Source organism: Vulpes vulpes, chromosome 3, assembly GCF_048418805.1.
Source record: "Vulpes vulpes isolate BD-2025 chromosome 3, VulVul3, whole genome shotgun sequence".
Taxonomy (NCBI): Eukaryota; Metazoa; Chordata; class Mammalia; order Carnivora; family Canidae; genus Vulpes; species Vulpes vulpes.
Window position 1 is genome coordinate 5,949,796 of NC_132782.1, and position 12,440 is coordinate 5,962,235.

Genomic DNA, 12,440 nt, shown 5'->3' on the forward strand with positions numbered 1-12,440 from the left:
GTTACATGTCTACCAATAGAGACATTTCTCATATCAGAACAAGACTTTTAAAATGTATTCTAATATTTTCATATTGAAAATGTAAAAAAAAAAAAAAAACAGCAAAATGTGGTCCAGAGAGGCTCAGATACTAATGAAAGGCACAACACTTGACTTAAAACCACCCTCTTCCACCCCGCTCAATGTTCATCCATCTGCCTCTCCACCTTTAGGATTTTGTAAAAATCAAATTTAAATTAACTATCTTTTTGAAAAGAATATATATTCAGGTTCATTAAGAAAAACTAAAAAACTAGTTTGTAAAAGTCTTTTATTGTATCCGTGCCACACATAGTAGTGAAAAATAACACTCCTAAAAAAAAGAATGCTACCTTTTCCACAACATTTTATTTTAAATAAAACTTCAAGTACTCTTACATACGTACAAAAAAAAAATCTGATCTATTTGCCTCCAACAGGCCACCACAACACACAGTAGATAAAACACAGTGGTTACAAATGTCTTTTAAATTTATTTCTGAGGCAAGGCAAATGGGAAGGAAATGTTTCTATGAAAAAATACTGTGTGTGTAGGAAATTGTCACAATTTTATTCCACATGGATACAAATGATTATACTTTAATTTAGGCCCTGGTGGCTTAAAATTATATAACAAAATAGAAAAATGGAAAACTAATATCCCCTACACCCTGTTTCAAAGGCAGGCACTACCAAGATCAAGGAGACGCCACAGTGTTGGTAGAGGATAATTACTGTACAAGCTGTATAGCTATAATTACCTTCAGACTAAAATAAAATGCTACAGTCCTTCTAAGGCATAAACAATAATGTCTCCAAACAATATATACACATAATACATATTTAAAACAAGACTTAATATAAACAATAATGAACAGTATATACATGTCAATATTTCTTCACTGTCTTGAAATACAATTTTACTACACAAGTGATGCAGCAACATATATATATATACACACATATATATAAATGTACTTGTAACTCTACAGTAAAGTTTATTTTTGGTGCTTTTATAGCACATCAGTGTAAACAGTTTAACTTGGCTTTGTTTTATATTTTAAAACATTCCTTGTTGTATTTTCAAGATTTAAAGCAATTTTCTAGTTCTTCCTTTTCACAGAAAACGAAGATTCTGGATGTGGTTTAATCATAAATAATTCATAAAATTAAATACATTCACTAAAAAATAAACTACAAAGTAAAAAAATGAAAAATAGATATTTATTGAGAGGGAAAGGAGAACCATTTCCCACATTAGAGCTCTGGTGTTGAATATTCAGTGCGATTTGATATATTTTAATTGCTATTGCACTATAACACCCTTTCCTTTGAAAATTCTTTGGGTGTGCTTCCCTGTTCTACCTAAATTAGCTGATAAATCACACAAACCAATAACCAAGGGCCTTGGTTGTTGTAGGAGTGAAGCCTTTAAAAATGGTATCATTCTTCTGATACTTCTTTTTTTTGTGATACTTATTTTAAGGAAAAAAAAGTCATTATGTATGTGCCTTGCACATTTATGTAAATACAGTTCACATTGCTGGTCTCATTTGTCCTTGTTTAAAAGGAAAAAAAGAGAGATTATTATAACTTCAGCTCACTTTGAAAATATCTGTCCACTTTTTTTCAAAATACTTCCTCATACTGTGGCCAGCTCTGCCTATATCAGAATCATCTTCATTAAATGTTTCACAGTTGTCAAAAACAAGCCTGACATCTACAGCAAAGGTTTCAAGGTTTGGATATCTGAAAGAAAACACATGATTTAGAGGTTGTTTTTATACAATGGCTTTGCTTTATAAACAAAGAGGTAATTAAAAGGTAAAATGAAAAGTAAAACTGAAAAAAAAAAGATAACTACATTTAAATTGACATAAAACATATACTCTCTTAAAGATAAACATTTAAAAAATTGCATGTGTTCTGACCCATGTAGGATTTAAAAAGATTAAATGGAAAAAATACATTTCTCTGAAGATCAAGATATATTTCAACTAACTAGCATTTTCTTCACATCCAATTTTCTTTGACCGTACATAATTCTCTGTCCCAGGACTCATCCCACTTGACTGGTTTATTAGTTCCTCTGATCAGTTGTGGTATCCTATCATCCACATTCAAAAATATTTAGTCACAGTAGAAATAACATAAATGCTTCCTATGCACTATAAACATTACACTTGCCCTGTAGTTTTTACTTCCCAGGACAAACTGCTCTGTGTTAAATCTCCATTTCCCATTTCTATTCTTTTCTCTTCAAATGTGCACTTTTGCTCGAGCAAAAGTATCATACTGGAGTATGATAATCCAAAACAAGCAAAAAAAAAAAAAAGTGCTATAAGTGCTATCCCTTTATCAGAGATAACATTATGGAGACCTGTCTTTCCATAAGAAGCACTGTGGCTTCAGTGCTTTTTTGGTGTAATAAGCCCAAACCTTTTTCTCTGTAAAAACGTGGAAAACGGAAAGATGAATGAATCTGCCTAAACTCACTGGTAAAAGGAATGGTTTGTTTCAAGCCAACTCAAGACAAACCAATATAGTTTAAAAGAGGTCTTTTAGAAATTTAAATTAATTCTAACTTATGGTAAGCTAAATAGTAAGTAATTTATGTATTAGAAATATCCTTGAGGTACACACTGAAGCTCTGAGATCTGGTAAAAGTGGAATTATTTCTTTGATGGGATACCCTGTATAGTCTTCTACTCCTTCCCACTTCCCTCTACTATGTGCAATAATAAAATAACATTTCTCTATCTGTAATGAGCTCACAAAATTAATTCAGATCTTATATAACCTCACTTCCCTGTTCTGGGAATTATTTTTTAAAGAGGGGAAATTCATATAACATAAAGTTACCCATTTTAAGGTATACAATTCAGTGGCATTTAGTGCTTTCATAGTATTTACTATTACCAACCTCTGTCTACTTGGCAAAACACTGACATTGCCCCAAAAGGAAACCCTGTATCCATTAAGCTGTTGCTCCCCATTCTTCCTTGTTCCATCCCTGGCAACCACCAATCCGTCTATCATTCTCTATGGATTTGCCTATTGTGAAAGTTTAATATAAATGGAATCATATAACATGTGTGGGAATAATTTTTATAAAATATTTAAAAGTTACTTTGAGAAATATTTATCTTTTTAGACTGTTCCTTCTTATAAGAAAAGGTTAATGACTAATGCTGGGGAGACTAGAATCCAGGACAGAATTCCAGGTGAAACGAATACTATTCCCACAGTTGATGGGACCCAGAAAGATTCATTAAAGTACTTCCTCCCCTCTATTCTATAAATTTCTAGTTTAAACATTTGAAATATTGTTTATGAGTTTTGGTTCCAACTTATTAGTTTGGGTTTAATCAAACAACTTGAAGTGAGATGAGCTCGAATCGACTAAATTTTGCTTCCCACAGAATTGGCACCACAAACAAGATCATATAGAACTGCTTCCCTCTCTCTGCTGCTTCGCTGTGACTTCCACCATTCACTGGGACTCATTCTCAAAAGGGAATGCCAATGTTTGGTAACGTCTAAGCTCTGTGTTAGTGTTTATCTTGGGGATTCTGAGGTTAGGTTCATCTGCCATCCAGGAACAAGTAAAGCCTTTCTGTGTAAGTCTTTGTCCAGGCCATGTTGATAATAAAGCATTATGCCACCCACTTAAACATGTTTGATAGAAAAAAAAGCAAAAGCAAAAGAACTAGTTCATATCTAGACAGCAGCTATTGCTTTTTGGTTCACATTAGAACCAGTACTTTTAATGGTTCTAAATGTTTTCTGAGTTTGGGTAGGTCCCTTCTATAATTTAAAAAAAAAAAAAAAGCAAAACAAAACACATAATCTTTTGAAAAACTGATATTTCAGGCTCCAAAGAAAGAAATAGGTCATTTGGTCAGTTTCTCAAATCTTTTTTTTTTTAATTTTTTTAAAGATTATTTATTTATTTATTTATTAGAGACAGAGACAGAGAGGGACAGAGAGAGAGAGAGAGAGAGAGAGAGGCAGAAGGAGAAGCAGGCCCCACGCAGGGAGCCCTACGGGGGACTTGATCCTGGGTCTCCAGGATCATGCCTGGGCTGAAGGCAGTGCTAAACCGCTAAGCCACTGGGGCTGCCCAGTTTCTCAAATCTTTGATACGACGTGAGAAGAACAGTGATCATTATGAGTTAAATTCTATTTAACTCTTCAAACTGAATGTAAATTATGGAGCACAGTGATTTTCACCAAAAGAACACCCAGGAGGAGCTAAATAACATACTGAATTATAATGGTAATCATACTAGCAACAATAATAACGTAACTAGAATCTATTTTATAGTTATTCTTTCAATGTAAAACTCCTTCTTTCTCCATATTTTTTGTGTCTTTGCCGGTCACAAAAAATTACGGTCACAGGGTACTTTAAGCTAAACCACAAGGAATAAGAGGAGCAGATAATGGAGAAGCGAACATATACAGCTTAGCTCCCCGCCATTCAAATGAGGAATGCTTTTGTGTGGGCTTATTTTGCAAGTGAACAGCCTCATTTTTCGGGCTCCAAAATGAGCCAATGTTCAGAACCAAATAAATTCCATTAAGAACTGCTACTCTGGGGAGCTTGAGGTGACCTAACAAATATTAACTGTGGCCAGGAAGTCACTTTACTCTTCAGGTAGGATCACAAAGAGTTTTCTTCCACGTTTAATAAATACATTTTTCGTATTCTCCAACAACATATAATACAACGTTTAATATTTAAAATTTCCAATGAACTTTTATCTCTACATTGTGATGATCTGGAAATATTAGTCAATCTTTGTTAAATCCACATGAGATATTATCAATATTCCATTGATGTACAATACAACCTCCAACTTGTTATTTACTTACTTTGGGGCGCTTCCCTGTTACTTTTCTTTACCTCTCAGGCTGGGTTTGGTGGCCTTCCAATGTCAAGAGCAGCTTTAATCACACTGCTTTTTAATTATCTAAACAATTTTAATGGACTTGTCTTCCATACCATACTACCCTAAACACACACACACAGCCTCTCCAAAGGCAGGCCCTTTAATTAATATATTTTTGGCTCACTAGAAGAGTACCCAAAACATATTAAGCATTCAGTAAGTATTGAACTGAAATGATTTACTTACTGTCCACTACTTAATTTCTCTCTAATTGTGGAAAAATCCATAGGTTTCTTAATAACTTTCTTATACCCAGGAACAAGTTTCAAGTTTACAGGAAGTAGAAAAGGCCATGCATCCTCATGAGTTTCCATTTCAGTAAGGATCATACTAAAAAAAAATAATGTTTGAAATCAGTATCTGTGTTTTAGAATTATCAATTTTTATTAAAAACGTAGTTTTTATAATCTCTTTGTAAGTAGAAACAATGCAAATTAATTTAAAAGGATGAAATACATTTATTTATACCATAGAGTTTACATTTTCCTATTTATGTAAATTGTCAAAAAGTAACCTTTAATATTGTAGAAAGTTTCTAAACAAATGAAATGTTGTAAGTATATTGTATGTGTAAACTGAAATAATACCTGCAAAGAGCGAGGTCTTTGGAGTCATCTCTTTTAGGTTTCTTAACAGAAGTAAAACTTTCCTGTTTTGACAAGTTAACAGAAGTGTTTTCTTCCATTTTTCTTTTTTTCAGGTCTTTGTTTCCTCTTTTTAGTGAGCTATTTGTAGATGCAGAGTCCTCATCTTCAGTATCCCCTGTTAAAGTTACTTTCTTGCCTTTCTTTGACTCATTGGTCTTTTTTCCTTTGACTTGAAGTTTTTTGATTTTTAAAGTTTGACCACTTGCCTTAATTAAAAAAAAAAGTAAATGAGTTTTACAAGAAAATAACCATCTACAGACCTTCAATTTTTTTAAATTATGAAAGTCTGACAGGACAAAGAATATTATCTCTGATTTACAGGTTGTTTTATTTTTAAGAGATATCTATGAATTTGTTCTCCCATAACATAAGGTTAAAATCTAATAAAGCATGAAAAATCTATCTTAAGAACTCCTAAAACTTGGGACGCCTGGGTGGCTTAGCAGTTGAGCATCTGCCTTTTGTTCTATATGATCCCAGATTCCTGGGATTGAGTCCCACGTGGGGCTCCCTGCATGGAGCCTGCTTCTCCCTCTGCCTGTGTCTCTGCCTCTCTTTCTGTATCTCTCATGAATAAAAAAACAAAATCTTGAAAAAAAAAAAAAGAACTCCTAAAACTTGAAGCTACTGATCTCATGCTAATCCACCTTTGGCACTACAGAATTTTGCAGTATTCCTTTAATCTAGGTCACTAACCAAATGAGTTTAAAGGTAAAAAGGACTATCTTTTAGAACACAATTAAGAAAAGTGAAAGTTAAAACAGAGAGCTTATTAATAAGATAGTTGAAAAGGTAAGTAAAAAGCTAGGCCAGGGGCATCTGGGTGGCCCAGTGGTTGAGCATCTGCCTTTGGCTCGGGTCATGATCCCAGGGTCCTGGGATCGAGTTCCACATTGGGCTCCCTGCAGGGAGCCTGCTTCTCCCTCTGCCTATGTCTCTGCCTCTCTTTCTGTGCCTTTCATGAATAAATAAAATCTTTTTAAAAATAAAAAGCTAGGCCAAAACATGAAAACATGTACTAGGCTCACAAAATATAAAAGTCATCAAATAAAGAAGTCCTTTATAAGTGATTAAATCTACTGGAAATTTGTTTGTTTTTGTTTAAAAGAGAAAAAGCATTTGCTATAAAAAGAGAGTGCTAAATTGTGGTTCCCAGGTGTGAACAAAGCAATGGTGAGAAATCAGAGAGAGAGAAAAATAGATGTCTGCTTTTGAGAAAAACAATAAAGACATAGTATAAGAGAGATCATAGTTAAGGATATGAATTCCAGCCATGGCTCTGTCAGTAACCAGCTATGGAATTTATACCAAAAAATACCCTTGAGGCCTTGTTTTCTCATCTGTAAAATAAGAAAGATAAGCCACACAACTGGTAAGGCCATTCTAACTCTAAAGGTACATTAAAAAAAAAAAAATCTCAGTGTAGCCTTACCCAATGTACCTAGAACTTGCAGGCAGCACACTGATATCACAATGAGCTCCCCCACCCCCATTTAGAAATAGGGAAATAAGTCCGTATTTTGAGAGTTAAATGTTAAATACAATAGATCAGGGAGGAGAGATATGCAGTCACTGGTAATGAAAGTTTTTGTTTTGATTTTCCAGCATAGTGCTAACCCTCTTTTAAAACCATTTCTTGGGACACCTGGGTGGCTCAGTGGTTGAGTGTCTGCCTTCGGCTCAGGGCATGATCCTGGAGTCCGGGGATCAAGTCCCACATTGGGTTCCCTATGTGGAGCCTGCTTCTCCTTCTGCCTATGTCTCTGCCTATCTCTCTCTCTGTGTCTCTCATGAAAAAATAAATAAAATCTTTAAAAACAAAAAATAAGAATAAAAAACGATTTCTTCTTGGGGTGTAGTTGGTTGAGCTCTTGACTCTTGGTTTCAGCTGTGGTCATGGTCTCAGGGTCTTTGAGATCCAGCCCTGCTTTGGGGTCCATGTCAGGCTGTGCCCTCAATGTGGAGTCTGATTAAGACTCTCTCTGCCCCTCCTCCCATGTGCACATGGGCTCATGTTCTCTCTCTAAAGTAAATAAATACATCTTTCAAAAACAATTATCTCTTCTCTTAAGCACACTGTTAAGAAATCTTAGATCATAGAGTCAGATATTTGGTCCAGATACAATCTAAAGTTGGCTATATTCTTGAAATAGATTTGGCTAAAAACGTTTCTTTGGAGTATTTCATATTAATTTCTTTGAGGATTTCATAAACTTTTCTAGTAATATTTTTAAATAATTGCCTATAAGCAATTAAAACTATTTGGCTCTTTATTGGGATGTTACAAGTATAGTTGAGGAGATATTTTAATTGCCTGAAATAAGTCACACTATAAATGTGATACCTTCCTCATATCATATCAAAGAACCACTATCTCTTGTCACTAATTAAAATAATTAAAGTGGGGCAGCCCGGGTGGCACAGCAGTTTGGTGCCACTTGCAGCTCAGGGTGTGATCCTGGAGACCCAGGATCGAGTCCCACATCGGGCTCCTTGCATGGAGCCTGCTTCTCCCTCTGCCTCTCTCTCTGTGTGTCTCTCATGAATAAATAAGGTCTTTAAAAAAAATAATTAAAATGTCTTACTAAGTTTCTTTTCCATTTAGTTTATTTTTATTCACTAATATCTGATATTCTGAGTTTTCGTATTATACTAAGCTTCTAGCTCAAGTCATAAGAGAAAGAGAATGCTTAATGAAGAAAAAGCCCATATATGAAGATTAGGTTAGACTGAAGAATTATGTTACTTAAAAAGAACAAAATTTCATGAATAAGGGGCCAAAACTTCTAGTTCCTTATGTGAACTAAATTGTTACTTGGGATCATTTTCTAACAAACTCGTAAGAACATGAAATTTTTCAGAATCAAAAGAATTGCGTGTTTCAAAAAGATGATGACATTTGCGTACCTGATGATGACGTTTATATATTTACTAAATAATGTTTATCAGCTTGCCTCATTACATGTACACATACCCATACCTTATTTTTAGAGACTTTTATTTTTTAGGAAATCTCTACACCGGTTGTGGCACTTGAACTCACAACCTCGAGTTCAAGAGTCACATGCTCCACTGACTGAGCCAGCTAGATGCCCCCACATACACATACTTTTAAAAGCAAGCTTTTATATAGTTACTCTGTTACCTGAATTACTTTGTTCTGGGACAGAGATGCCCCACTCCCTACCCTTTTTCTCCATCTTGTCAGAACCCAAATTCAAAGAGGAACTTCAGTACATCTAAAGCAGAACCTATCAGATTACACATACAGAGGCACATTTCTGTTGTTTGTATATTTACATATCGGAAGTATGTGACCTGGTGGCTCACAGGTGGTAAACAGCCCACAGAACATGTTGCTGTTTGGCTCATATAATGCTTGTAAAAATTCTAAGTTTGTTGCCAACATTAAACATTTGGGCAGATACCCATAAAAATCTATAATCCTGAAATACTGGTAGATCCTGGAACATTGGGCCCACATGTCTACATGACAACAACTGACTAGAGCTGAGTAATGATGTTGTATTTAAATTGGGGCATGACTTTCCTTTTTGCTACAGTCTCAACTCTTTTTTTGTCATTTGCCTGGCTTTTTTAGGTATTGGAGTTTGAAACCTCAAGTGTGTGTGTGTGTGTGTCTGTGAGTATGTATAAAGTATATATATATATGGGCACACGCATACATACATGTCCTTTTGAGTTTATGATCCTGTGAGATATATATAAAACAAATAAATCTATAAACTTAATAAATATATATAAATATAATAAAGTATATGTATATATATTGGCATGCACATACATATACACAGAGTAAAAATACTTAATCACAATGCTTCATAAATAACCATTTGAGAACAAGATATTATAAAAACTGATTTAACTGGAAAGAGTTTAAAAACATCAACTTTAAAAATCTTTATATATCAAAATCAAACGTTTAATATTTCTTATTGTTGTAAGAAATGCTACATCTAATTCACTACATTTAAAAAACAAAGAGGGCAGAGGCTTAGAAATCTGCATTACATAGAAGCACTTGGATTAGATCAGAGATCTTACATCTTCTGGTCCACTCCTTGAATGACTGATAGGCAGAATCCTAACTTGAGCAAATTTACTGAAAACAAAACCTCCTATAGTCTACCAGATGATAATTCAAGAATCAACATACCAATTTGTTACTAATTCATAAAGCATTGGAGGAAATTTCTATAACTTGACAGTTAAGAAGCTAAAAGATAATTTATGTACAATAAGTGAAAATTACTGAATTATACTTAACTAGATATGACAAATTAAGTAATGAAAAATTAAAAATTATTAGTGAATATAATGCCATGTGGGACCCTCTGCTATCTTGTAAATATAAATATATTATAAAAATAAAATGTAAATAATAAAAATCACATATATAATAAAGCATTAATATACATATCACAGAATTCTAAAGTCATAAAAACTCTCATATACATGACCATATTTGATCTTTAAATATCTTTACGAATTAGGGGTACCTGGGTGGCTCAGTCAGTTGAGCTTTTGACTTTTGATTTCAGCTGAGGTCATGATCTCGGGGTCCTGGGATAGAGCAATGTGCTGGGCTCTGTGCTCAGCCAGGAGCCTGCTCTCCCCCTCCCTTGGTCCCTACTCCTGCATGCATGTGCGCCCATGTCCTCTCTCCTCCTCTCTCTCAAATAAATAAATAAATAAATAAAATCTTAAAAAAAACTCTCTACAAATTAGATACTATCCCATCTTACAGATAACTCTGAAGCTACGAAAGTGCTCCAATGTTAGATATTGGGGACGTAAGAATAACCAGCAAAAGGACTGAAAAAGAGCAAAGGCAGAAGGCCAGCCAGGTAAGTATGGTATCCTGGAAGTCAAGTAGAAACAGTTTCTTTCTTTTTTAAAGATTTTACTTATTCATGAGAGACACACAGAACAAGGCAGAGACACAGGCAGAGGAAGAAGCAGGCTCCCTTAGGGGAGCCCGATGCGGAACTTGATCCCAGGACCCCAGGATCATGACCAGAGCCAAAGGCAGATGCTCAATGACTGAGCTACCCAGGTGTTCTGAAACAGGATTTCAGGGAGATGGAATGCTCCACTGTATCAAATATACCTACTAGGTTAGATGAGGCCTACGCACAGATCACTGAATTAAGCAATGTGGAAGTCATTTGTGATTATGATAAGAGCAATTTTGGAGAAGCTATGGAGGTGAAAATCTGACTGGAGTAAATTCAAGAGTGATTTGGAAGAGAAAAATCAGAGAACCAAAACAGAAAACTTTCCATGAGTTCTTCTGTAACGGGAAGGGGAGAAATAGGGGAAGTGAATCAAGAAAGAAGTGAGCCCAGAAGATGGTTTTTGTTTAGTTCTCTCAAGATGGAAGGAATTTTTGTTTAGTTCTCTCAAGATGGAAGGAATCTCAAGATGGAATCTCAAGATGGAAGCATGTTAGTGGGTTGACGAGAAGGACTCAGGAGGAGGAGACACTGATGGTGCAGAAGAAGAACTGTTGGAATCAGACTCCTAAAAAGGTAAGAGGGGGTGGGTTGTGAGTCATAAGTAGGGGAAACTGAGTTTGTCAGAGCCACTAGCAATTCACGCCAACAGGAGAGAAAGTAGAGTATGTGAGCACAGACACAGGAAGGATAGTGGATGTGGTGGCAATTTCTTGTAATATTTTCTTCTGGTGGCTTCTATTTTCACAGGGAAATGGGAGTAAGGTCATCAGCTGAGAATAAGGATGGAGGAGACAGAGATGGAGATAAATCATCAGGCACCATTAAAGGTCCTCTTAATACCTCAAATTTAAAGGGCTGGGTGTTTTCTCCAACCACATTTAGATATAAAAGTATAGGTGTTGAGAAGTCAAGAATAGAGGATAAGGGATAAAGGTGGATGCATGATTATGATAATGAAATGCTGACACATTACAAGTGAGGTTAGGAGAAAAGAAAGAAAGGACACGAAGGGTCTATAGAGGGACAGTGAGAAGGTGTTCAGATAAATAGATTAGAGGTCAGAGAATTGGAGTTAGAGCGTGAAAGAGGCTAGACTGAAAAGAAAGGAGGCAGTAAATAGATGGATGTTTGGAATTTAGTTTGGGGAGACGTGGCAGTTACTGGTAATGATTAATGGTAATTATTGGCCAAGACATAAGCATGGAAGGGAGTGACTGAGTTAGGGAACACCTAACAGACTCTGGCCCTCAATACCTACTGACACTTTCACACTTCCTACTCCTTACTTTCTATTATCATATTGCTTCTCTTTAATCAATCAGTATGAGTGTCCACAGGTTTCTAATTTAAATGTGACCAGAAAGTGACCTAAAATATATATATCCTATTGCCATCTCTCCTAGGAATTTAAGTCCTAGGTATATACCCAAAAGAAGTAGAGACACCTATTCATATAAAAACTTATGTATGAATGTTTCACAGAAGTATTCATATTATTCATAATAGCCAAAATATGGAAACAACCCAAATGTCTATCAACTGAAGAATGGTTAAACAAAATGTGGTACATCCAAATAATGGAATATCATTGGACTATAAAAAGGAAGTACTAATACATGCTGGAATGTGAATGAGCCCGAAAATATTGTGCTAAGTGAAAGAAGTCAGGTACAGAAGGCAGTATATTGTATGATTCCATTTATATGTAATGGCCAGAATAGGCAAATCCATGGAGACAGAAAGTAGACTAATGGTTGCCAAAGGCAAGGGGAGACAGGGGGAACGGGGAGTGGCTTATATTGAGCACAGAGACTCTTTGTTGGGGTAATGAAAAGTGCTGT

General features: G+C 35.2%; 1 protein-coding gene across 50 annotated transcripts in view; it reads right to left on the minus strand.

Annotated features, from left to right (window-relative positions):
* Nucleotides 1-293: 293 nt before the first annotated feature.
* BAZ2B (bromodomain adjacent to zinc finger domain 2B) overlaps nucleotides 294-12,440 on the minus strand; it is a 290,834-nt gene continuing 278,687 nt past the window's right edge. For all 50 annotated transcript variants that reach the window (XM_072751680.1, XM_072751670.1, XM_072751660.1 and 47 more), the window contains 3 exons: nucleotides 5,561-5,826; nucleotides 5,160-5,303; nucleotides 294-1,767 (listed from right to left, as the gene is read on the minus strand). In XM_072751680.1, coding sequence (XP_072607781.1) covers nucleotides 1,614-1,767; nucleotides 5,160-5,303; nucleotides 5,561-5,826 — 564 coding nt within the window. In that variant the 3' untranslated portion in view covers nucleotides 294-1,613. The remainder of the gene's footprint in view (nucleotides 1,768-5,159; nucleotides 5,304-5,560; nucleotides 5,827-12,440) is intronic.